The 26531-nt window shown below is 47.7% G+C and overlaps 3 protein-coding genes across 3 annotated transcripts in view; 2 read left to right on the top strand and 1 right to left on the bottom strand.

Annotated features, from left to right (window-relative positions):
* TFPT (TCF3 fusion partner) overlaps nucleotides 1-10954 on the top strand; it is an 11820-nt gene extending 866 nt beyond the window's left edge. The window contains exons 2-6 of the mRNA XM_004381740.2: nucleotides 62-320; nucleotides 3962-4032; nucleotides 10008-10077; nucleotides 10162-10383; nucleotides 10811-10954. Of these exons, the coding sequence (XP_004381797.1) occupies nucleotides 62-320; nucleotides 3962-4032; nucleotides 10008-10077; nucleotides 10162-10383; nucleotides 10811-10930 (742 nt within the window). The 3' untranslated portion in view covers nucleotides 10931-10954. The remainder of the gene's footprint in view (nucleotides 1-61; nucleotides 321-3961; nucleotides 4033-10007; nucleotides 10078-10161; nucleotides 10384-10810) is intronic.
* A 66-nt stretch (nucleotides 10955-11020) lies between these two features.
* NDUFA3 (NADH:ubiquinone oxidoreductase subunit A3) lies at nucleotides 11021-14117 on the bottom strand. Its single transcript, XM_023736229.1, has 5 exons — nucleotides 14108-14117; nucleotides 13976-13987; nucleotides 13789-13863; nucleotides 11874-11951; nucleotides 11021-11162 (listed from the first exon to the last, which is right to left on the bottom strand). The coding sequence occupies exons 1-5, from the start codon at nucleotides 14115-14117 to the stop codon at nucleotides 11071-11073; spliced, it is 267 nt and encodes an 88-aa protein (XP_023591997.1). The 3' UTR covers nucleotides 11021-11070.
* A 4026-nt stretch (nucleotides 14118-18143) lies between these two features.
* The window catches only part of OSCAR (osteoclast associated Ig-like receptor), a 44297-nt gene continuing 35909 nt past the window's right edge, over nucleotides 18144-26531 (top strand). The window contains exons 1-5 of the mRNA XM_004381884.2: nucleotides 18144-18231; nucleotides 19387-19419; nucleotides 23451-23750; nucleotides 25472-25753; nucleotides 26025-26158. Of these exons, the coding sequence (XP_004381941.2) occupies nucleotides 18195-18231; nucleotides 19387-19419; nucleotides 23451-23750; nucleotides 25472-25753; nucleotides 26025-26158 (786 nt within the window). The 5' untranslated portion in view covers nucleotides 18144-18194. The remainder of the gene's footprint in view (nucleotides 18232-19386; nucleotides 19420-23450; nucleotides 23751-25471; nucleotides 25754-26024; nucleotides 26159-26531) is intronic.

Genomic DNA, 26531 nt, shown 5'->3' with positions numbered 1-26531 from the left:
TCTGAGGGAGGAGGGCTGAGTGCCTGGAGTCCTAGGTCCCTGACGCCTCTTGGTCCTACAGGACCATGGCAGCCGTGGGCTTTGAGGAGTTCTCAGCGCCGCCAGGCTCGGAGTTGGCGCTGCCACCGCTGTTTGGCGGCCACATCCTGGAGAGCGAGCTAGAAACCGAAGTGGAGTTTGTGTCCGGTGGTCTGGGCGGCTCGGGGCTCCGGGAGCGGGATGAAGAGGAAGAGGCAGCTCGGGGCCGGCGGCGGCGCCAGCGGGAACTAAATCGCAGGAAGTACCAGGCCCTGGGTCGGCGCTGCCGGGAGATCGAGCAGGTAGTTGAGTGCGGATTCCCCAGTTTTTGGATCCCTTGGCTTACATTACCACCTCTCAGTCTTCACCTCTCCACATGCCCAGCCTTCCTTCCAGCTTTCATTTACCCATTTATTCATTATTCGTTTACTCAGTGCAAGGCTCTTGGAGAGCTGTCTCCGCTAGGAGCTTCCCTGACAACCCAGATTGTGTCTCTGATGTCTCACAGTGCCCCTCATGCTCTCCACTGACCACAGGCTCAAAGGAGCTAAAGGATTTGCCCAAGTGGAGCTGGGATTTGAAGCCAGGCAGCCTGAACTTGTACTGAACCTGTACCCATTCTTTAACCACGATGCAGCCCCTCAGAACATGCAGGCACAAGCCCACCCTCCTGGGGTTCCTAGTGGAAAGTTCAGGGCAGCTTCTCCAAATCTTAGGTAGTCAGAGCCGGGAGACTCCTTAGCATCCAGTCTAATAAACTTCTCTTTATTCTAAGATTTGGCTCAAATGTCACTTCCTTCTTGCTTCTCAAATCTGTCCCCTCCTCTCCATCCCCTCAACTCCTACCCCAGCTCAGGCCTCCACCTCTTGAGTCATCTGACCTCTGGTCTCCCCTCTTCCAGGAGACCAGCTTCAGAGAGTCTTTCAAACACCCAGATGTGACCCTGTCCCTCTCCTGCTTGAAAGCTGTTGATGGTTCTTTCTTAATCTCAAAAAAAAAAAAAAAAAAAAAAAATCTACCCAGACTTATTGGACTGGTTGAGACTGGAGGTCTCCTTGAGACCATTGTTCTGAGATAGTCTTTAAACCTTGAACCGAAACTAGCCCCTGAAGTCATGTTTTAGCTAAATAACAGATTGGCTCACAAAATAAAGAATGTCACCCATGAGTACTGTGCTCCTTTAAAAAATCACCTATATGAGACAAAAGGGTCAACAGTTGTTGCTGTTAGGTGTCGTTGAGTCAGTCCCGACTCATAGCCATCCCATGTACAACAGAATGAAACACTGTCCAGTCCTGCGCCATCCTCACAATCGTTGCTATGTTTGAGCCCATTGTTGCGGCCGTTGTGTCAATTCATCTCATTGAGGGTCTTCCTCTTTTTCCTTTTTTCATTTACCAAGTATGATGTGCTTCTCCAGGGACTTGTCCCTCCTGATAACGTGTCCAAAGTATATGAGGTGAATTCTCACCATCCTCGCTTCTAAGGAGCATTCTGGCTGTACTTCTTCCAAGATAGATTTGTTCATTCTTCTGGAAGTCCATGGTATATTCACTATTCTTTGCCAACACTGTAATTCAAATGCATCCATTTTTTCTTTGATCTTCCTTATTCATTGTCCAGCATCACATGCATATGAGGTGATTAAAGATACCATGCCCTGAGTCAGGTGCTCCTTAGTCCTCAAAGTGACATCTTTGCTTTCTAACATTTTAAAGAGATCTTTTGCAGCAAATTTGCCCAGTGCAATATGTTGTTTGATTTTTAATTGTACTTTAGATGAAGGTTTACAGAACAAATGAGCTTCTCATTAAACAGTTAGTACACATATTGTTTTATGACATTGGTTAACAACACCATGACATGTCAACACTCTCCCTTCTCAACCTTGGGTTCCTCATTACCAGCTTTCCTGTCCCCTCCTGCCTTCTAGTCCTTGTCCCTGGGCTGTTGTGCCCCTTTAGTCTCGTTTTGTTTTATGGGCCTGTCTAATCTTTGGCTGAAGTGTAAACCTCAGGAGCGACTTCATTACTGAGATAAAAGAGTGTCTAGGGGCCATACTCTCAGGCTTTCTCTAGTCTCTGTCAGACCAGTGAGTCTGGTCTTTTTTTTTGTGGGTTAGAATTTTGTTCTGCGTTATTCTCCAGCTCTATCCGGGCACCTCTGTTGTGATCCCTGTCAGAGCGGTCGGTGGTAGCTGGGCACCATCTAGTTGTACGGGACTTCATCTGGTGGAGGCCGTGGTAGTTGTGATCCATTAGTCCTTTGGACTAATCTTTCCCTTTTGTCTTTAGTTTTCTTCATTCTCCCTTGCTCCCGAAGGGATGAGACTAGTGGAGTATCTTACATGGCTGCTAACAGGCTTTTAAGACCCCAGATGCTGCTCACCAAAGTAGAATATTTTCTTTATAAACTGTGTTATGCTAATTGAGCTAGATATTCCCCGAGACCATGGTCCCCACAGCCCTCAGCCCAATAATTCGGTCCCTTAGGGAGTTTGGATGTGTCTATGGAGCTTCTGTGACCTTGCCTTGTACAAGTTGTGCTGGCTTCCCCAGTATTGTGTACTGTCTTGCCCTTCACCAAAATTACAACTTATCTATTGTCTATTTGGTGTTTTTCCATTCCCACCCCTCCCCTCCCTCGTAACCATCAAAGATTTGTGTGTAAACCTTTTAATGAGTTTTTATAGTAGTGGTCTCATACAATATTTGTCCTTTTGTGATTGACTTATTTCACTCAGCATAATGCCCTCCAGATTCATCCATGTTGTGAGATGCTTTGCAGATTCATCATTGTTCTTTATTGTTGCAGAGTACTCCATTGTGTGTATGTATCATAGTTTGTTTATCCATTCATCTGTTGATGGGCAGCTACGTTGTTTCATTGTTTGATTTTTTGACTGTTGCTTCCATGGGCATTGATTGTGGATCCAAGTAAAATGAATCCTTGACAACTTCAGTCTTTTCTCCATTTATCATGATGTTGCTTATTGGTCCAGTTGTGAGGATTCTTGTTTTCTTTATGTTGAGGTATAATCCATACTGAAGCAAGGTTGTGTCATCTGCACATCAACAATTACATACTTTAATACAAAGATGAGAAGGTAAGAGGGCAGGGAAACTAGGTTAATGGAAACAGAACAATCAGAATGGAAATATTGAGAATGTTCACACATTGTGAAGAATGTAACCAGTGTTACTAAACAATGTGTAGAAATTGTTGAATGGGAACCTAAACTGCTGTGTAAACCTTCACAGAAAACACAATAAAATATTATTAAAGAAAAAAAATTTAAACTTCTTGACCTGGGGTTCCTGGCCTTCCAGGATCTGGGTCCTGCTTACCATTCCATCCTTATCCTCACCAAAGCAGTTAACGCAATGATTCAGGCAAGAGAATATGGTAGTGTGGTGATGGTTGCACAACATGGTGAAGGTAATTAATGTCACTGAGTCATACACTTACAAATGGTTAAAGTGGCAAATGTTATCTATTTTACCACAATAATATTAAAAGAAAGAAAGAATACGAATCTGAGGCAGGGGCCATGGGGATGGAGGGCAGGAGTGGACCCAAAACCTAAGGGAGATTCAAGAGGCAGAAGGCACAGGAAGTGAGGGGTTGCTGGGTGTCAGGGTGTGGGAGATTTGAAGGGCTTGGGCTTTGAGCCTGTGGTCAATGGAGAGAATGAGAGGCATGTGTGAGACATCAGAGACACAATCTGGGTTGTCAGGGAAGCTCCTACAGGAGACAGTGTTCCAAGAGCCTTGCATGGTGCCTGACACATAAGAGGTGTTGAGGAAATGATAATGAACGAATGGGTAAATGAAGGATTTATTCAGCTAGGCTAGGAAGGATGGGCATGTGGACAGGTGGAGATTAAATGAGTGGGTGGGTGAGTAGAATGGCATTGACTGTGTTTCTTCCACCTCCTCACAGGTGAACGAGCGTGTCTTGAACAGACTCCATCAGGTACAGAGGATAACACGGAGACTTCAGCAGGAACGGAGGTAAGCCCTTCCGCACCCGCTTGGGCCCCTGTACCTCTGCCCCTAAAGTGGTCCACCATTATTTGCCATCTCTCTGCCATTTTCCCCATCCGCCTGGCCTCACAGGCCTCAAGGAAGAGAGGATGGAGCTGAGTGCTGACTGCTGAGGTTGACTAGGGGAAGGCCGGGTGGAGTGGGCATGCTCTCTCTGAATGGAGAGCACAGCAGAATGGGAGGAGCACAAGCATTAGAGTCTCAGACCTGGTTGCAAGTACTTTTTTGCTGTGTGACTCTGAGCAAGCGATAGCCTCTCTCCGAGCCCTTTTCCTGTCAGTTAAGGGGGTGTTAAGGAGCTGTGGTGGCACAAATGGTTAAGCACTCAGCTGCTAACCGAAAGGTTGGCAGTTTGAACCCACCTGGTGGCTCTGCGGGAGAAAGACCTGGCAGTCTGCTCCCATAAAGATAACAGCCTAGGAAACCCTATGGGGCAGTTCCACTCTGTCACATGGGGTCACTATGAGTTGAAATCGACAGGATGGCACATAACAACAAGGATGTGTTAGTTTCCTGGGGCTGCAGTAACAAAACACCACGAAGAGGGTGGCTTTAAACAACGTAAGTTTATTCTTTCATGGTTCTGGAGGCTAGAAGTCCACATCAAGGTATCAGCAGTGTTGTTGGTTCCTTCTGAGGACTCTAAGGGAAAATCTGTTGCATGCCTCTGTCCTCGCTTCTGGTGGCTGCTAGTAACCCTTGGTGTTCCTTTGCTGCTTGTAGATACATCTGCTTCTGTTGTCACACAGTGTCTGTCTTCCCCGTGTGTCTCTGTTTTCATGTCTGTTCTCCCCTTAGATAAGACACGACTCAGAAGGGATTAGGACCTTACACTGAAATTATCCCTTGATGTCACCTTTTAGCAAAATAAAAAAAGTAAAGACTATCACCTGTGAGTGATGAGCTTTTTTAAAAAACCATCTGTAGGAGACCAAATGGTCAAAAATTACTCTGAAGCAAAGATGAGACGGTAAGGGGTCAGGGAAACTAGAATACTGGCAACAGTATAGCCAGAACAGAATGAGAATGATGACACGTTGTGAAACATGTAACCAGTATCACTGAATAATTTGTGTAGAAATTGTTAAATGGGAACCTAATTTGCTGTGTAAACTTTCACCTTAAACACAATAAAATGTTAAAAAAAAAAGAGAAGGGATTAGGATTAGAACCTACACTACTCCTGTATAGCCTTGTTTAATTTAACTGATAACAAAAGAAAAACTCTATTTTCAAACAAGGTCACACTCAGAGGTACAAGAGTTAGGACTTCAACATATCTTTTTGGGGGACACAAGTCAACCCATAACAGGCCATCAGCTCTTGCCTGGATTACTGCCAAGTGTTCCTAACTGGTCTCCTGGCTCCTCCCTTACCATCTCCCCCAAGTCTCTTCTTTCAGCAGCCTGAGTAAACCCTTTTTTTCCATTTATACCATTATATAAAAACAAACAAACAAAAAACCTCTATAAACCCACTGCCATCGAATCAATTCCAATTCATAGTGACTGTATAGGAAAGGGTAGAACTGCCCTATAGGGTTTCCAAGGCTGTAATCTTACAGAAGCAGACTGCCACATCTTTCTCCCACAGAGCAGCTGGTGGGTTCGAACCACCGATCTTTCACTTAGCAGCCAAGCGCTTTAACCACTGTGCCACCAGGGCTCCTTAATTTGTACCATTAGCCAATATTTTATTTTGCAGTAGTTTATGGCTAAAATATCAAAAAGTTGGGTAAGTATCTGCACATACTAAACTTCTCTTCCTAGTTTTCATATGGGTCAGTCAAGGTAATAATTCTTTCTGAACGTTCTATTTGGATCCTGGCCCGTTGGTTCTCAAAGTGTAGTGTCAGCCAGTTGCCGTTGAGTTGATTCTGACTCATGGTGACTCCATGCATGTCAGAGTAGAACTGCCCTCCGTGGGGTTTTTCTTTTTAAGGATTTTATTTATTTTGTTGTTGAGAATATATAAGCCAAGTATACAACAATTCAACAGTTTCTACATATACAATTCAGTGACATTGATTACATTCTTCCAGTTGTGCAACCATTTTCACCCTTCTTTTCTGAGATGTTCCTCCTCCATTAACATAAACTCACTGTCCCCTAAGGTTCATATCTAATCTTTGAGTTGCTGTTGTCAATCTGACCCCAAATAGATAGATCTTAAAAGAGAACAATGCTTAAGGCAGACATTCTTTACTAATTAAGCTAAATTATTGTTTGGCTTAAAGAAGACTTCAGGGGATATTTTTGGTTTAAGGTTTAAAGATTATCTCAGGGCAGTAGTTTCAGGGGTCCATAGTGTTTTCAGCGGCTGATTTTTCGAAAGTAGATCACCAGGCCTTTCTTCTGAGGTGCCTGGGAAATGGTCACAAATGCAAGGACTCATGCACCACCCCAGACCAACTGCTTCAGAAACTGAGGTGGTAGCCGAGTGGTCCTTTTAAATGTAAGATATGCCAACTCACTACTCCACTGCTCAAGGCCCTGCAGTGGCTCCCACTGGACCCAGCTTCTTTTCAACAGTTGACAAGACCCTAAGTCACATGGTCTGTTACACTGGTGTGAAAATGGTGTAGGGGTGGAGTCTGACCTCCTCTAACTTCACAAGGGGGAAGGAGAATCAAGATCAATAGCCCAAGGCTGATTCCCATTAGACAGAGGTCAGACCTGCCTCCTCTCTCCACCATCTTATTCTGACACCAACTGTCCCTCCCACGCCACTCTCTACTTCTCTGCTGAGTTCAGTAATTCATTGCAATGGCCACACAGAACTCACAGATGATACTCACGATTATGGGGTTTATTAGGGAAGTAACAGGTTACAGTTCAGGTTCAGGAATGCTCAGGATACAGTTCTTCCATCAGGACAGCTTCTTCCCAGCTGTGCTTACAGGCACACCTCTTTCTGGCTCTTGGCTTCTTCCCTGCTCAGGCACGTGTTACAAAGTTCTTTTAGCTCTGCTAGTAAGCGCCCAGAGGCACCCTACTCCACCAGTAAGCCTCGACCCAAAGGCACTGAGCTTTCTCAGTCCATGGGCCAGGAATCCCACTGTGCTGTCTCTTGCTGGTCTCTCCTACCGCCATCTCTCTGCCGCTGTCTTCAGTGTTACAGCTGTCTCTATTGGTCTCCTGGTTCCAGGAGCTTCTCAGTGCAGGGACCTGTTCTTGGTTGTCCTTCCTTGGTAGTGGTATGGTCCTCTTTCCCACCTCTGGGATGGCTCATTTCAAGCCCAGTGGGATGGTAAAACTGACCAATCCCCTTGGTGGGCCACAATTAACCTTATTTGCAATCACACCCAAGTGAGTTACAAAACTATGGTGCGAAAGGCCACACGAAAGCGTTCTATTGCACCACAACTGGCCGCCTTGTTCTACCTATAACACACCAGCCATGCTCCCACCCCAGGGCCTTTGCACATCTATTCCTTCTGCCAGAAATGTTCTTCCATCACTCCTTCACCTTCTTCAGTGAGATGAAGCCTTACCTGCTATCTTAGTTATCTAGTGTGCAATAACAAATACCACAAGTGGATGGCTTTAACAAAGAGAAATTGATTCACAGTCTAGGAGGCTAGAAGTCCAAATTCAGGGGTCCAGGGGAAGGCTTTCTGTGTCAGTTCTGGGGCAAGGTCCTCGTCATCAATCTTCCCCTGGTCTAGGAACTTCTCAGCACAGGGACCCTGGGTCCAAAGGATGCACTCCACTCCTGGTGCTTCTTTCGTGGTGGTATGAGGTCCTTCTCTCTGCTCGATTCTCTCTTTTGTATCTCAAAAGAGATTGACTCAAGATACAACCTAATCCTGTAGTTGAGTCCTGCCTTATTAACAGAACTGCCTCTGATCCTGTCTCATTCACATCATAGATGTTAGGATTTATAACACATATGATAATCACATCAGATCACAAAATGGTGGACAACCACACAATACTGGGAATCATGACCTAGCCAAGTCGACACACATTTTTGGGGGACACAATTCAATCCATAACACCTGCTCAGGAAGGCTTCCCCTCATTGTCCTTTTTAAGTTACAGTCCTTAGTCCAGGTATAATCCACCCTCCTTCCTTCTCTCTGACCTAGTGTATTTAGCTGATTTTTTTATTGCTGCAAGAACCTGAGTTCCATAAGCACAGGGATCTTTGTTTTGTTCCCTGATGTATCATGCCATCTTTAGTGTTACAGCTCTCTCTCCAGGTCTAGGAGGTTCTCAGTACAGGGACCCCAGGTCCAAAGAACACTCTGTACTCCAGGTTCTTCTTGATGGTGGTGAGGTCCTCCCTAACCTCTGTGGGATTAGCCCTTATATTCAATTTCAAGGCATGGCCCTCCTAGCCAGACCACCAACTGACCAATCCCTTCAGTAGACCACAATCACTCAATCTGCATACTAATTGAACAATTCTCTCAAGGTCACTTAGTCTTATTGTATGGTTTTACACACTCCATTTGTATAGTAAACTAACTAATCCCTTTGCAAGATCATGGCCTAGCCAATCATTTTGGCAGAATTATAAACCCAATGCCAGAAAGGCCATATATAAGAGAAACCCACTGCACTGCACCTAGCACCTGGACTTGTGCTTGGTCAGAAGTAGGAACTCAGTAAGAGTTGTTGGATAAGAGATCCTGTGTGTAAAACGTTCTACCCGGGCCCTGGCATGCAGGAAGCAGTCAATCAATTAGCACTTGTTAGGTGCCATCAAGGCGATTTCTAACTCATAGCGACTCCATGTGACTACCCCATAGGGTTTTCTAGGCTGTAATCTTTATGGGAACAGAGCACCAGGACTTTGTCCCGTGGAGCTGCTGGGTGGGTTCGAACCACCAACCTTTCAGTTAGCAGCCCAGCACTTAAGCTTTCCTCCACCAAAACAAATCAAAACCCATTGCTGTTGATTCTGACTCATAGTAACCCTAACGGACAGTAGAAATGCCCCATAGGGTTTCCTACACTGTAATCTTTACAGAAGCAGATTGCCACATTTTTCTCCTATGGAGCAGCTGGTGGGTTCAAACTGCAGACCTTTTGTTTAGCAGCCGAGCACTTAACCACTGCACCGCTGTGCGATTAGCGCTTAAAAGAAAGAAAAAAACTTTAGAAGCAGGGAGGGGAGAAAGAAGAGAAGGCACTAGTGGGAAATTTTCTGCACCCACCCAACCCCTTACCTACCTACCCCTTCACTCTTTCTTTTCCGTTATTGGAAATAATAACTCTCACGTTTGAACGCTCAGAGTGCTAGGTTTCACATTAAGTGCTTTCTAGATATCATCTCATGTCATTGTCACTATCACAGCAGTTCAGCTGAGTCCAGACTGTCTTTTCCTATTGACAGAGCAGAAAACCAAGGCTCAGATTGTCTTGCCCAGGGCTCACTTGCTGGTCAGGTGCTTGGAACCCAGGTCTGCCAGCTTGCAGAGCTCTTAACTTTCTGAGTCAAGGACAACTTTGGCTTCAAAGGGAATCAGCACCGGGCTCTGCTGTCTGCCCCTTTTACTCAACTGCTAAACAAGAACGTTACTTGTTTTAGTTATCTAGCACTGCTATTTAACAGAAATGCCACAAATGGGTGGCTTTAACAAACAGAAATTTATTTTCTCACAGTGTAGGACACTACAAGTGTGAATTCAGGGTGCTGGCTCTAGTGGAAGGCTTTCTCTGTTGGCTCTGGGGGAAGGTCCTTGGCTCCGTGGTGATCTTCATGTGTTGTGGTATCTGTCTTCCCCCATCTCTGCTTGTTTCTCTATGCCTAATCTGCTTTTTTTATATTTCAAAGGTGATTGGCTTAAAACACACCTACATTGATATGGTCTCAACTTAACAAAGAAAACCTATTCCACAGATATAGAGGTCAGGAGTTACATACAACACATACTTTTGGGGGTACAGTTCAATCCATTAACATGACACCACTGGCGCTTCTCTCCCGTGCAGGTTCCTCATGCGAGTGCTGGACTCCTATGGGGATGACTACCGGGCCAGCCAGTTCACCATCATGCTAGAGGTGAGGGCGCCTCTTCTGAGTGGGCTGGGGGAACTGTGAGCAGCCAGGACCCCATTTCCACCTGCTTTCCCTTCTCCCCACCAGGACGAGGGCAGCCAGGGCACTGATGCCCCCACCCCGGGCAATGCTGAAAACGAGCCTCCAGAGAAAGAGGGACTGTCCCCACCCAGAAGGACCCCGGCACCCCCTGAGCCCAGCAGCCCGGCTGCTGGGGAGGGGCCCAGTGGACGGAAGAGGCGGCGTGCACCCCGGGATGGACGCCGGGGAGCAGGAACTGCATTGACCCCAGAGCTGGCTCCGGTGCAGGTGGGTTGGTGGGGTGGGGGGTGGAGCCAAGGTGGGACCAAGAGAGGTGCAGGTCCAGGGCTGGGGAGAGCAGAATGTTGGGGCTTGGGGGGAAGCAGGGCAGACTGGAGGAGGTCTCGGGCCAGGCAGATGAAGAGTTGGAAAAAGCCAGGCAGGGGGTTGTGTAGAAAAGGAGGCAAAGCTGGAGAGAAGGAAGAAGACCTGGAGAAGGTTAGGAGTGGAGGATGAAGAAGGAGCAAAGAAAATTGGGCAGGAAGAGAAAGGGGTGGGGATGGGGGAAGGTGAAGCAAGTTTGGACCCAGGGATACTGGAGTTGCCTCTGAAGTCCTGGTGGCAAACTTGTCTGGGCTGGAAAAGCAAGACCTGGAGGCTGGTGGGCACTCACTGGACTCCAGGCCCACTCACACCCTGTTCCTCACCTCCCCAGATTAAGGTTGAGGAAGACTTTGGCTTCGAAGCGGATGAGGCCCTGGATTCGAGTTGGGTGTCTCGCGGGCCAGACAAACTGCTGCCCTACCCTACCCTGGCCAGCCCTCCCTTCGACTGACCCACCCCCCAATAAACTGACCCCCATGCTTGTGTGGCCACTGTCTGCTGCTCTGCCCCTGATCTGACACACACACACAGAGTCTGGGGCTGGTTTTCAGGTTTTTATTGGGGGCTGCAGGGGAGCCATTGTGGAGGTGCTCACAGTTTCTTCAGCCACTCCAAGCTGGGGCCCTGGGGGTCCTGGGGGTGGCTGGGCACATCAGGCATGTTCCCGTCATCTCGGAGGGGCACTGTGGGACAGGAGGGTGGGCCGTTAAGACCAGCACAGCTCCAGTGCTGGCCTGTCATCTTATATTCAGAGGGGGAAACGGAACCCCGAGGGCAAGAAAGAGGACGGTGGAGGGGACAAAGAATCAGAGATGCAGAGAGCAGCCAGGAGATAGAGACCTAGAGATATGGAAAACCAGCGAGGGGACAGAGACCTAGAAAGATGGAGATCCAGAAAGATAAAAATACAGATAGCAGGAGATGGAAACCCAGAAAGAGATACGTTGTTGGGTGCCAGTGAGTCAGCTCCGACTCAGCAATAGCATGTGACAGAGTAGAACTGCCCCATAGGGTTTTCTTGGCTGTAATCTTTACAGGAGCAGATCACCAGGTCTTTCTCCTGTGGAGCCACCAGGTGGGTTTGAACTGCTGACCTTTCAGTTAGCAGCCTACCACTTAACCTTTGTGTGGCTGTGGCTCCTTCAGAGAGGAATAGAAATCCAGAAAGACAACAGAAACTCCAAGTACAAAAACAGAGAGGATTAATTTTATGGTCTATGAATTATATCTCAATTTAAAAAAAAAAAAAAAAGATCCCTGTTCAGGAAAGAAAACCAAAACCCAAACCCATTACCAATGAGTTCATACCTACTCATAGCATATAAGACAAACTAGAACTGCCCCATGGGGATGCTGAGGAAAGACCCACCCTTAATTATCCCTCCCCCACTCACCTGGGTAGCTGTAGGGGGTGGCCTTGTTGATCATGCTGGCATACTTGGTGTAGGGGCTGAATGCGGGCAGAATTATAGCTGTGAAGAGACACAGGGTGAGGTCCAGGGGAAGGTGGCACTGGGGAGGAGAGGGAAGGGGCATAGAGGCAGAAACTGAATTTTGGCAAAGGAAGGGGGATTGAGTGCGTGGGGATTGGGGGCCAGGGAGGTCCAGCACCTTTCCTCTGTGGGGTACTTTGGGGGTCCCCATTCATGGGCAGGGGGTTTACAAGTCTTTTTAAGGGGTTGGGGTGGAAGCCAAGCACTCACAGATACATCAGCCCTAAAGGGTGGAGCAAAGGGAGGAAATGGGTGCTCATGGAATGAGTGTGTTTGAGTGTAGGGGTATTCATGGAGCATCTTGGAAGGGAGGTGTCTTGGGAATGTTCTGGAGGAATGATGAACTGTTACTAACTTGGGGTAGGGGGAGGGACAAGGAACAATCACTGAGGAGGTATAGACTATCTGTGGGAGCTGGATTCCTGGGGGGTGGGGTGTATAACAGGAATGTTCTAGGCCAGTGCTGTCCGACAGAAAGACGACGTGAGCCACATAAGTAATTTTACATTTCCGAGTAAGTCATATTACCCCATGTAACAGAGTAGAATTGCCACGTAGGGTTTCCTAGGCTGTAATCTTTACAGGAGCAGGTCGCCAGGTCCTTCTCCTGAGAAGCAGCTGGGTTTGAACCACCAACCTTTCAGTCAGCAGCTGTGCACTCAACCATTGAGCCACCAGGGCTCCTGGTCACACTAAGGCTTCAAAATTCAGTGTGTACTTCACATGCAGCCCATCTCAATTTATACCAGTCCCATTTCAAATGTTCAATGGCCACATGTGGCTCCTGGGTGCCCTACTGATTGGACAACCCAGCTCCAGAACCTTACCCAGTGTGTGGTCTCTGTGGTCTTTGAAGCACAGTATTGCCAACATGAGGGAGCCCTAGAAGCGCAGTGGTTAAGTGCTCCCCTGCTAACTGAAAGGTCAGTGGTTCGAACCCACTAGCCATTCTGCAGGAGCAAGATGTAGCTAGTTTTCATAAAGATTATAGCCCTGGAAACCCTCTGTCACAAGGGGTCAATATGAGTTGGAATCCACAGCAACTGGGTTTGATTTTTATTGGCTTATTGCCAATGCCTGGGAACTCAGAAATGCAGAACCCTAGGCTCCACTCCGGGCCTACGGAATCAGAACCTGCATTTTAACAAGGCCCCCTCCCCCACCTTCCAGTGATTCCAATGCATGCTAACGTCTGAGCAACCTTGTTATAGAGCAAAGGTCCTCAATCAGGGTGGCATATTAGAATGGCTGGGGTGTTTTCACAAAATACAGGTTCCCCAGCTCCACTTCCACCCAACCAACTCAATGCAGGATGTAGAAGTGGGAGGCAGGGGGTTCCAGGGCAATTCTACTCCGTCCTACAAGGTCGCTATGAGTCGAAATAGACTCCACGGCAATGGGTTTGGTGTGTCTTTAATGCACAGCAGGGGTAAGAACCTCTCCTTTAAATGGATAACGGACCTCTTGGGTGAGTATGGTGGATCCACCTGGGGAGGGCAGTGAGGGGATTATGCGATATTCTTGAGGGAAATGTAGTTCCTGGGAGTAGAGGAGTTGTAATATTGGGGATGAGGGTCGTCAATGGAAAGTCGTTGGGTGTTGGCACACTGGTGAGGGCATAGAATGTTGAGGGCAGCGATGGGGCCTCAGGGATAAAGATGGAACACTAGTAGGGGGCGATGGGATGTTAGTGGGGGGGGGGATATGATCTTGGGGGTAAAGATGGGAAGCTGGTGGTGGGCGATGGGGTCTTGAGGGGTAAAGACGGAACGCTAGTCGGGGGTGATACACGCTCGCGCCTGGGGCACTCACGCACCGAGGCCACCGATGGTGAAGGACGCGACCAACACCGGCTCCTTGCCCCAGGCATTCTTGAGGAAGGATGCGAGTCCTGCAAGGGTGGGCGAAGAGGGTCACCCCCTAAAGGGGCTGCCCGCAGTGACCTCTAACCCTCTTGTGCCACCCCCGCCCAAGGAGCCCCTTCGTAACCTCCCCTTCGTGACCTGAGCGTCCCCCTGCGGCACCGACCCCACTGTCTCAGGGTGCTCCGACACGCCTTCTCCTGGGCTCCGCCCTGGGTGGGTAGGGGTCCTGGAATTACCCGACTCCCACACTCCAGGTACACCCCCACTTACTAGTCGCCATCTTGGTCTCGGCGGGGGCGGGCAGGACGCGCGCAGAGCACTCTGGGAATTGTGGTCCCGGACCGCTGGAGTCCGCGCGTGCGCCCTGGGGCAGAACAGAATTTCCCTGGTGGCGTAGTTGTTAAGTGCTGCCGCTGCTGACCGAAAGAGCAGCAGTTGGAATCCACCAGGCTCTGCTTGGAAACTCTGTGGTGCAGTTCTGCTCTGTCCGGTAGGGTCGCTATGAGTCCGAATCAACTCGATGGCAACGGGTTTTCTTTTGGGAGCGGCAGGAGGAGGGAGAACGCTCCAGGTTTAAGAGCAGCCGGTGTTTGCATAGCTGCCGTGTCTGCTGGGAGATCGCATCTTTAGGCTCTTCTTTCTCTCTCAGCCTTGAAGTCTCTTCCGAGTAGTAACTTCCAGTCCTCCCGTTGCAGCCTATCTGAGGCAAAATCCTGGAGTCCTCAGTTGACAGGTTACTTATGATAGCTCATTTTGCAGATGGAAAGACGGAGGTTCTGAGCGGTCGAATGAATGGCCTATTTATTATTTAGGTCTCAGCGCTAAATAATCTTGTCAGAGAAGGTGCTAGCTCTCACCCCAGACGGGTTAGGGGCCGTCTGTGGGCTTTCACGTTGCCTTGTGCCCCCCCCCCCATTAAAGCTCAGATCACACCATGTATATATAAAATTATATATATATATATCTTACATATATATATAAAATTTTGGTAACAGTATAAACAACCAAACACAGCTATTCACAATTTCTACATGAACAGTGCAGTGACATCACTTACATCACATTGTGTCACCATTCTCACTATCTCTGCCTACATTGTTTCATCACCATTAATTTAGACTCTGCCCATTAAAGTTCTCACCTTTGCTTTAGAGGAACTGTTGTCAGATTAAGCTCATATAGATAATTCTTTGTAAGAGCACTATGCTCAAAATATACTTATTCCATATGTATGCTGAGCAAATAATCAAAGAGCTGGATTATATGAAGAACGTGGCATCAGGATTGGTGGAAGACTCATTAACAGTCTGTGATATGCAGATGACACAACCTTGCTTGCTGAAAGTGAAGATGCACACATACAAGCACTTACTGATGAAGATCAAAGACTACAGCCTTTGGTATGGATTACACCTCATCATAAAGAACACAAAAATCCTCATGAACTGGACCAATAAGCAACATCATGATAAACCAAGAAAAGATTGAAGTTGTCAAGGATTTCATTTTACTTGGATCCACAATCAACACTCACGGAAGCAGCAGTCAAGAAATCAAAAGATGCATTGCACTGGGCAAATCTGCTGCAAAAGACCTCTTTAAAGTGTTAAAAAGCAAAGATGTCGCTTTGAGGACTAAGGTGCGCCTGACCCAAGCCCTGGTATTTTCAGTCACCTCATGTGCACGTGAAAGCTGGACAATGAATAAGGAAGACTGAGGAAAGATTGACGCCTTTGAATTATGGTGTTGGCGGAGAATATTGAATATACCATGAACTGCCAGAAGAACAAACAAATCTGTCTTGGAAGAAGTACAGCCAGAATGCCTCTTAGAGGCAAACATGGCGAGACTTCATCTCACATACTTTGGGCATGTTATCAGGAGGGACCATGTTATCAGGAGAGAAACAAAATCAGTGATGTGTATATATATACATATATATATAGAGAGAGAGTTATACTAAGGAAATGGCTCATGTGGTTGTAGAGGCTGGAAAGTCCCAAGTCCATGGATCAGGCTAGAGGCTTCTCCTGACTCATGTAGTTGCAGGGCTGATGAACCCAAGATCAGCAGGTCAGATGGCAGGCCTTTGGCTCACAGGCTTCAGAGGCTGACGGATCCCAAGATCATCAGGTAAAACGGCAGGCCACTGGCTCACAGGGTTCGGAGGCTGATGAATCCCAAGATTGGCAGGTAAGCTGCTAGCTCAAGTCCCAAGAACCAGAGGTCAGATGACAAGCCAGATGCGGGATCCAGAGTGAGTAAAAGCCAGTGAGCTTTGCCAGAAAGTCTACATATATTGGATGGAGGCCACACCCCCAAGGAAACCCCCTTTCAACTGATTGGCTGCTCATAGCAGATCTCATCATGGAGGTAATTACATATATCAGATCTCATTATGGAGGTGCAATCTCATCATTACATAGCTGCCAAACTACATCGTAATTGCCAAACCACTGAGAATCATGGCCCAGCAAAGTTGACACACAACCTTAACCATCACAGTCCACCCCTTGTCAACTTGGCACCCATACACATCTCCCTAAACCATACACAACCTCTAAATAAAGACAATAATAAAGTCATATATGCACCTAATATGATACAACAAACAAGTGTACAACCAAAAACGCACTAGCCCTGTTTACGTCTTATATTTAATAAGTGAAGAAAACAAAAATGTTTGATGCACACATACAAGGAAGAAATACTCATAACAATTACAGTCCTTGTTTCTACAACTGGTCACGTGGTCGTAGCTGGTATTTAAAACTATCTTCTTCCACAAACAGTCTCTTCAAGGCAAGCTAGGTTTTTAACTTACCATTGCCATTGAGTCGATTCTGACTCATAGTGACACTATAGGACAGAGGAGAACTGCCCCACAGAGTTTTCAAGGAGTGGCTGGTGGATTCGAACTGCTGACTTTTTGGTTAGCAGCCTGAGCTCTTAACCACTGTACCACCTTAAAACACTTCCAGCCTCTACCCAGTCAGTTTCAAAACAGCTTCCTACATTTTAGGTATCTATTAGAGCAGCACCCCACTCTGGGTACCAAGTTTTGTCTTAGTTATCTAGTGCTGCTATAACAGAAATGCCACAAGTAGATGGCTTTAACAGACAGGAATTTATTGTCTCACAGTTTAGGGGACTAGAGGTCTGAATTCAGGGCACCAGCTCCAGGAGAAGGCTTTTCCTCCTGCTGGTTCTGGGGAAGTTCCCTGTCATCAATCTTTCCCTGGTATAGAAGCTTCTCAGCACAGGCACCTCATACCACTAAGAAAGAAGAGCCGGGAGCAAAGCATGTCCTTTGGACCTGGGGTCCCTGCACTGAGAAGCTCCTAGACCAGGGGAGGATTGATGACAAGGAACTTGCCCCAGAACCAACAGAAAGAGAAAGCCTTCCCCTGGAGTGGCAACCTGAATTTGGACTTCTAGCCTCCTAGACTGTGAGAGAATAAATTTCTGTTTGTTAAAGCTATCCATTTGTGGCATTGCTGTTATAGGAGCACTAGATAACTAAGACACTGGAGAAGGACATCATGCTTGGTAAAGTAGAGGGTCAGTGAAAAAGAGGAAGACCCTCAATGAGATATATTGACACAGTGGCTGAAACAATGGGCTCAAACACAGCAACAATTGTGAGAATGGTGCAGGACCAGACAGTGTTTCATGCTGTTGTAAATAGGGTTGCTATGAGTCGGAAGCGACTCAACGGCACCTAACAATGACAACAACATGCTTGAGGCAAAAATTCTTTATTAATTGGGCTAAACTATTGTTTAGTTTAGCAATGGCTTTATGGGATAGTTTTGGTTCAAGGTTTAAAGATTATTTCCCGGCGTTAGATTTGGGGGCTCCCCCAGTCTCAATGGATCCAGTAAGTTGGGTTTCCACATGAGTTTGAAATTCTTTCACACTTTTCCCCCTTTTGATCAGTATCCACCTGTTGGGTCCATGATCAAAACATTCAGCAATTGTAGCCAGGCACCATCCAGATTACACCTTTTTGAACTAACTTGTTCACAGTCTGTCTTTCCATCAGACTGGGAGCTGCTTGAGACCACAAACGGGGTCTGATTCCTCTCTGTGCCACCAGCATCACACAGCACAGGGTCTGGGAAGGAATGAGTGCTGTATTTAGGAAAAAAAAAGTTGCATTAACGCATACAGCTAGTTAGGAATGCCCTCTCTCTCAGCACCATGGGACGATGACACAGCCACCCAGGGGCTCCAGCTCCCTCCACCCTTCTCTTTACAGGGCTTTGCTTCTGGTTTTCTGGTGTTGCCTCATTTCCTTGAAGGAGGGAGGATACGGCTGAGCCCTGGCTCCAGCTCATGTCCAGATCTGCTCACCATGGCCCTGGTACTGCTCCTCCTGCTGCTGACCCTCTGTGAGCTCCCCTTCTTCTCCCTGGGTCCCAGGCTGGGCTGGGGGGCAGGGAGACAGGCTGTGAGGACCCAACACCCCAAGGGAGGAGGGGGCAAGGGACTGGACTACTGAGTCTCCCAAAGGGTGGATGCAGGGTAGCCAGGCAGCACTAGCTGGGGGCCTGGAAATTCTAGGCCAGAAAGAGGGGACAGACCTGGGGCCCAGACCCCTAAGTTCTAAAACAGGAGGAGTTGGACATCTGGAATTTCTGGGTCCCTGGAAGAGGAGGGGGTGGGAGCAGAATTCTCTGGATCTTGAGGCAGGGCTAGGGATCTGGACTCCTGGGTTTGAGGGAGGAGGGGACTGGGGACCCAGATTTCTGGGTCTGAGAGAGGAGGGGGCTGGGGGTCTGGACTCCTAGGTCTGAGGAAGGAGAGCCTGGGGGCTGGGACTCCTGACTCAGAGAGAGGAGGGGGCTGGGGGCCCAGACTCCTGGGTCTGAGGGAGGAGGGGGCTGAGAGTCTAAACTCCTGAGTCCTAGAGGAGTAGAGGGCAGAGGTCCTGGACTCCCAGATCACTGAGGGAGAGAGACGTGGGGTCTTATAGTCCCAAGCACCTAGGATGGAAATAGGTTGGGGGCCTAGGCTCCTGGGTCCCTGGGAGAAGAGGGGGCTATAGGCAGGGCTTCTTGCATCCTGAGGGAGGAGAGGGCTGGTGGCCCAGACTCCTGAACCCCAGGGATGAGAAACTGAGCTCCGCGTACTGGAAAAGGTGGGGCCCCAGGGCCTGAACTCTTGGATGTAGATGCAACAGGGGGCTGGGCCCAGACTTCTAGCCTCTTAACTTGGTGGGGAATGGGATTCCTGGCTACTAAGAGAAGAGGAAGTAGAGGCAGGATTCTTCTTTCCCAAAGGAAAGAAGGGCTGGGGACTCAGATTCCTGGGCTCCCGATGAGGTATGGCTGAGAGCAGCCTACAGCTTTGACAATGCCGAGCACTCTCCAAGGAGCCCCGGTGGCTCAAGGGTTAAGCACTCGACTGCTATCTGAAAGGAGAAAGATCTGGCTATCTGCTTCCATAAAGATTGCAGCCAAGACAACCCTACTCTGTCACATGGGGTTGCCATGAGTCGGAATTGACTCAACAGCATCTAACAACAGCAGCTCTACCTTCCGCAGGGCCTGAGTGTCACACAGATATCACTTCACATGGTGAGTAACATCCCCCACCCATCCCCCTTGACACTGCATTTCCAACTACTCAGGTTTATTTTGGTTCTCAGCCCACTCCAGACTTCCTTCTTTCCTGCTTTTCTTCCTTCTCTCCTTCCTCCCTTTCTCTGTCCCTCCTTTTCTTCTTTCCTTGATCCCTTTAGTGACCATTATGACATTCTGGTCAAGACGATGAACTTTGTTGCTAAACAGACCTAAGCTGGAATCTGGGTCCCTATAAGAAGAGGGGGTTCAGAGGATTCTCTGGATCTTGAGGCAGGGCTAGGGATCTGGACTCTTGGGTCCTGGAGGAGGTGAGGGCTGAGGGCCTGAACTCCCAGATCACTGACGGGAGATGGAGGTGGAGTCTTAGATTCCCAAGCCCCTATGAGAGAACTAGGCAAGAACTAAGCTGGAGACTAGGCTCCTGGGTCCTGAGGGAGGAGGGGACGGTTTCACCATCTGTATTAATTTTCTAAGCCTGCCATAACAAAATATCACAACTGGATAACTTAAAACAATGGTTCTGGGAACTGAAAATCCAAAATCAAGTTTCACGACTCACTCTAAAGGCTCTGGGGAGGCTCTGTTCCATGCTTCTCTCCTAGCTTCTGGTGGCTGCCAGCAATCCTTGACATTCCTTTGCGTATAGCAACATCATTCCAATCTCTGCCTCCATCTTCACATGGCCACCTTTCCCCTGTGTGTCTGTGTTTCCGTGTCCAAATTTCTGTCTGCTTATAAAAACAGCAGTCATATTGGATTTAGGACTCACCCTTATTCAGTATGACTTCATCTTAACTTGATTACCTCTACAAAGACCCTATTTCCAAATTAGGTCACACTCACAGGTTCTGGGTGGACCCGACTTTTTTGGAGACACTATTTTACCCATTGGAGCCCTGGTGGCAAGGTGGTTAAAACACTCAGCTGCTAACCGAAAGGTTGGTATTTCAAACCTACCAGCCTCTCTGCAGGAGAAAGATGTGGCAGTCTGCTTCCGTAAAGATTACAGCCTTAGAAACCGTATGAGGCAGTTCTACTCTGTCTTATAGGGTCACTGTGAGTCAGAACCAACTTGACAGCAATGGGTTTTGGTTTTTTATTTTACCCATTACACTGCCGTATTCATTATGTGACCTTCAACAAACCACTCCTCACCAAGACTCAGTTTTTCTCTCTGTAAAATCAGCTGCTGTGAAGACGTAATAGCATAGGGCTCAAGAAAGAGGAACTCCTACAATGCCAATTATTCCCCCAGCTTCCCCCATTTGGAACCCCCTTCTGACAAAAGTAGGGTCTCTTGCCCTGAGATAGCTCTGGGTTTCTTCCTAGGTTTTCTGAATTTTGGGTGGGAGAGACCTTTCTTTTCTCTCAAACCTCCTCCTACTATACCCCAACCTTAAATAAGAATCACCTGGAGAACAATTAATACCTTAGCTATCAATTTACTTTAAATTAGTTTTTTTTAAATGATTAAGGTTAATATATAGTCATGGTTTAAAAAATTCGATTATTACCAAAGGATGTAAAGAGAGAAGTAACAACTTCCCTCTTCTCCCTTTTCCATTTTCCTTAAATATTCTTCTGAATCCTTACAAAAAATTTCCATGCATTCACACACATATATATCCTTATACACTTCATCTTCTTTTATGTATTTCTTTTGCTAAAGCAAAAATTCACATTCTATTTTGAAGCTTACACTTTTCACTTTGCAATCTCCCTTGAGATATTTCTATGTCACTATAGCTAGCTTAAGGAGCCCTTGTGGTGCAATGGTTAAGCGTCAGCTACTAATCAAAAGGTTGGCAGTTCAAACCCACCCAGCAGCTCTGTGGGAGAAAAGACCTGGTGATTTGCACGTGTAAAGATTAGGGCCTAGGAAACCCTATGGGCAGTTTACTCTGTCACATGGGGTTAGGCTCCTGGGTCCTGAGTCAAAAGTCAGCTTGATGGCATGTAACAACAACATAGCTAGCTCAATCTTTTTTTTTTTTTTTTAAATTTCTGCCATTGAATGGCTGGATTCTAGTTGATTTGGCCATTCCCCTCTTGGTGTATACTTAGGTTTGTTCCAATTTTTCACCGTGACAATCAGTGTGCAATGAGCACTCCGGTATGAGCTTCTTGTGCGCGTGTGTGTCCATCTAGGGTGGAGTGGTGGAACTGGTGGGTCATTGGTCATACTCTTTGTGTATCTTGATAGAAACTGACAGATTGCCTTCTTCAAAGGATTCCTATCAGGTGCAGTTTAGTGCCCATTTCACTGCATCATCACTCAAATGGAATATTAACCATTGTTTCAATTTTTGACAACCTGATTGGCAAAATACCTTACTGTTGTTTTATGTCCTTTTTTTTTTTTTATGATTACCGCTAAGATTGAGTAACTCTTTCCCTCAAATGTGTTTTGATTAATTGTGCTTCCTGTTTTTTGAATTGCCTATTCATTCCCTTTGCCTGTCTTTCTAATGGGTTGGTTCTAGGAGTATTTCTATATTCTTTTTTTATTGTTGTACTCTAAGTGAAAGTTTACAATTCAAGTTAGTCTCTCATACAAAAATTTATACATACATTGTTATGTGACCCCAATTGCTCTCCCTATACTGTGACAGCACACTCCTCCTTTCCACCCCTGATTTCCCATGTCCATTCAACCAGCTCCTGACCCTCTCTGCCTTCTCATCTCACCTCTGGACAGAAGCTGCCCATTTAGTCTCATGTATCTACTTGAGCTAAGAAGCACACTCTTTACGAGCATCATTTTATGTCCCATAGTCCAGTCTAATCTTTGTCTGAAGAGTTGGCCTCAGGAATTGTTTTAGTTCTGGGTTGACAGAGAATCCAGGGGCCATTAAATCTGGTCTTTTTACTAGAATTTGAGTTCTGCACCCCACTTTTCTCCTGCTCCATCAGGGACTGTCTGCTGTGTTCTGTTTCTATATTCTTAATCTATGTGGTTTATGAGTAAAGAATTTCTGCCAATGTGGTCAAATTTATTAATCTTATCCCTTATGAATTTTTCATTTGTATTTTAAAAAGAACTTCCCTATCCCAAGACAAATATATTTTCCTCTAATACTTCTGTAGCTTTTTTTTTTTTTTTGTATTTTATTTAATATTTAAGTCTTGAACTAATTTGAAATTTGTTTGGGAAATGGTGTGAGGTAGGGATCCAACATTATTATTTTTTCCCAAATAGAGAGCAAATTGTGTTAACTATTGAAATATGTTAAATATGTTGCTAATATTCGGGACTGCTATTTAAAATTACAGATTTCTGGGGCCCAACCCATAGTTTAATAACTAGGCAGTAAAGCTCAGGAGTTTGTATTTGTATTTTGTATCCTGCTCCTCTCATTTGCAGCTAGTATTGAGAAGCCCTGATTGTAGTTCAGCTCCACACCCATTTTACAAACAGTGAATTGAGGCTGAGAAAGAGGTAGTGATTGCCCAAGGTGAATTTCCTCCTTCCCACTTCCCCCTTCATCTCCTCGGGCTACCAGGAGCCCAAGGACCCAGGCATCCCCATCTGTCTTAGTCATCTAGTGCTGCTATAACAGAAATACCACAAGTGGATGGCTTTAACAAAGAGAAATTTATTTCTTCACAGTCAAGTAGGCTAAAAGTCCAAATTCAGGGTGTCAGCTCCAAGGGAAGGCTTTCTCTCTCTGTCAGCCTTCTCATCAATGTTCCCCAGGACTAGGAGCTTCTCTGTGCAGGGACCCTGGGTCCAAAGGACATGTTCTGCTCCTGGCACTGCTTTCTTTATGGTATTAGGTCCCCATGTCTCTCTGCTCACTTCTCTCTTATATCTCAAGGAATTGCCTCAGGACACAATCCAATCTTGTAGATTGAGTCCTGCCTTACTAACACAACTGCCACCCATCCTCCTCCCTCATTAACATCATAGAGGCAGGATTTACAACATATAGGAAAATCACACAATACCAGGAATCATGGCCCAGCCAAATTGATACATACATTTTTGGGACGACATAATTCAGTCCATGACACCATCTATTCAGTCCCCCCAGCCTCATACCCCAAGCCATGGCTGGGGGTTCAGCCAGGGGCAGTTGTGACTCCTGGGGTCAACGTGACCTTGAGGTGCCAAGCTCCCCAACCCTCCTGGAGGTTCGCACTCTTCAAGGCTGGAGAGATCACCCCAGTGCTGTTTCGGGATGTGGCTGCGGAGCTGGCAGAGTTCTTCCTGGAAGAGGTGACCCCAGCCCAGGGGGGCAGTTACCACTGTTGCTACAGGAGGCAAGGGTGGGGGCCGGAGGTCTGGTCCCCACCCAGTGATGCCCTGGAACTGCTGGTGACAGGTGAGGTCCAGGTGGTGGAGGCGGAGAGGAGAATGGGCACAAGGATGGTGTGATGAGGGAGAGAAGAGGGACAGAGAGATACAGGGAATGAGAGACTGAGGAAATACATACATGAATCTCTCTCTCTCTCTATATATATATAGAGAGAGATTGATTCACAGAAATAGACGCATGGGGAGAAGGGACAGAGAATACAGGGAGAGAGAGAAAGAGAGATACATACAGAGCTACAGATAGAGATTGATTAATTCACAGAAACCAGAGACAGGCATATGGGGAGGAGGGACAGAGAAATACAAGGAGAGAGGCAGAGAGAAGTATATAAATAGATAGATTCACAGAGACACATGGGGAGAAGGAGCAAAGAGATGGAGGGAGAGAGGAGGAAGAGAAAGGGAGAAGGGTAGGCTTATGCAACGACATAGAGAAAAAAAGCTAACAGAAGAGAGAGAGAAGTGTCCCTGAGTAGCACAATCAATTTGCACTGGGCTGCTAACTGAAAGTTGGTGTTTCAAACCCACCCAGTGGCACTGCAGAAGAAAGGCCTGCGATCAGCTTCCATAAAAATGACAGCCAAGAAAACCCTATGGAGCTCAGTTCTCCTGTATAATACATGGGGTTGCCATGAGTTGTAATCAACCTGATGGCAACAGAGAGAGAGAGGAAGTCTTAGAGAAACAGTGACGTCGAGACACACAGACACATACTATAGAAACAGTGGTTCTATATTGCTCCTCTAGGTGGCCCAGTGGTGAGTCTTCCCCCATAGGTGACATTTAAGGAGTTCTGGCAGCACAGTGGTTAAGCGCGCAGCTCAGTTTGAACCCATCAGCCACTCCTATGATGAAAGACATGGCGATCTGCTTCCGTAAAGATTACAGCCTTGGAAACTCTATGGGGCAGTTCTACTCTGTCCTGTAGGGTTGCTGTGAGTCAGAATGGACTCGACAGTAGAGGCTTAGATGACATTTGGCAATGCTTGGAAACATTTTTGGTTGTCACAGCTTGGGGGAGGGTGTGCTACTGGCATCTAGCGGTAGAGACCAGGGATGCTGCTAAACATCCTATGATGCATGTGACGCCTCCCTCTCCCCAACAGAGAACTATCCAGCTCCAAATGTCAATAGTATCGAGGTTGAGAAACTGGGAGAAACACAGAAACACAATGAGAAAGACTCAGAAAGACATAGGCATCTGAAACCCTGGGGGAGAGAGACTTGCACAGAGAAACAGACACAGAGACAGAATTTAGAGAAGCACAGACGCGGAGGGGAAAGGGACATGCAAGGAGAGAGACAGAGACATCAGAAAGGCACGCTTGGAGACAAAGAGACGGGGAGAGATGGGGATCCAGACGCACAAAGGCAGAGATAGACCTGGAGATGGAGACACTGAGGGAGACTCAGAGAAGGTGAGAGACAGATAGACGGAGAAACTGGCTGCGACAAAAGAGGAGACAGAGAGAGAGAGAGAGAAGGAGAAATGGAACAAGGAGGAGGAGGGTAAGACAGATGAGCGGAGGATGCAGGAGGAGGAGGGAGAAGAGGAGAGGGGGGATGAAGGAGAGGGGAGAGGGAGGCGAGGAGGGAGAGGGAGGAGGGAGAGGGAGAAAGAAGAATGAGGAGGGAAAGGGAGGAGGGAGAGGGGAACAAGGAACAGAGCAGGAAAAACCCCAGGACTCGGCGCCCACCCGCGCTCAGTAGCCCCCACGCTCCATGCAGACGTGCTGCCTCCGCCGTCGCTGATGGCGCTGCCCGGGCCGGTGGTGGCGCGCGGCGCGAACGTGAGCCTGCGTTGCGCTGGCCTCATAGGCGGCATGAGCTTCGCGCTGTACCGCGTGGGCGAGGCGGCTCCGCTGCAGTATCGCAACTCCGCGCGGCCCTGGGCTGACTTCCCACTGCCCGCCGCCCGCGCCCCCGGCACCTACAGCTGCTACTACCATACGCCCTCGGCGCCCTATGTGCTGTCGCAGCGCAGCCAGCCGCTGGTCGTCAGCTGGGACGGTGAGGCCCCGCGGACCTGCACCCAGCCCCTCCCCTCAAACCCGGGAGTCCTGGTATCCAGCCTCCCTTAGACCCAGGAGTCTGGGCCCCACCCCTTACTGCCTCAGACCAAGAAGTCTAACGCCCTCTCTTTTATCCTCCGCCCCACCCAAATTTTGAGACTGGGGGGTTACGTCCCTAGCTCCACCCTTGGGGTTAGAAACCTAGAGGGTGGGACGGGGACTGCGGGATCCACTCGCTGACGGTCTCTCGCCCTCCGCTTGGCCCGCAGGCTCTTTACCCTCGGACTATACCCGTGGTAACCTCGTCCGCCTGGGGCTGGCCAGCCTGGTCCTGATCTGCCTGGGCGCGTTGGTGGCTTTTGACTGTCGCAGCCAGAGCTACGCTCCTGGTGTCCTCCTCTCCTGAGCCCCAGAGGAACTGGATAAAGACTGGCAACATGAGAAGACTTGCTGGAGAGGGACGGAGGAGAAGCTTGGATCCCTGGGGTTGGACTGACAATTCTTGGAGCCCCACAGCCTGTGAGCCTCATCCCTTCCGGCTGACCCCAATTTATAATAACCAGCCTTCACCTGTGCCCCCAGCTCTGTAGCTTCCTTGTGGGTCATTTCTCCACCATCTCACAGCTGAGCCAGAAGTGATAAACCAAAAAAAACCAGACATGTTGCAATCGCGTCAATTCCAACATAGTGACCCTATAAGTAGAATTGCCCATAGGGTTTCCAAGGCTGCAATCTTTATGGGAGTAGACTGCCACTGCCATATATCCTCCCCCCCC

This window comes from Trichechus manatus, unplaced genomic scaffold, assembly GCF_000243295.1.
Source record: "Trichechus manatus latirostris isolate Lorelei unplaced genomic scaffold, TriManLat1.0 scaffold00087, whole genome shotgun sequence".
In the NCBI taxonomy this organism is placed as follows: domain Eukaryota; kingdom Metazoa; phylum Chordata; class Mammalia; order Sirenia; family Trichechidae; genus Trichechus; species Trichechus manatus.
This window is presented reverse-complemented; position numbering and strand designations above follow the sequence as displayed.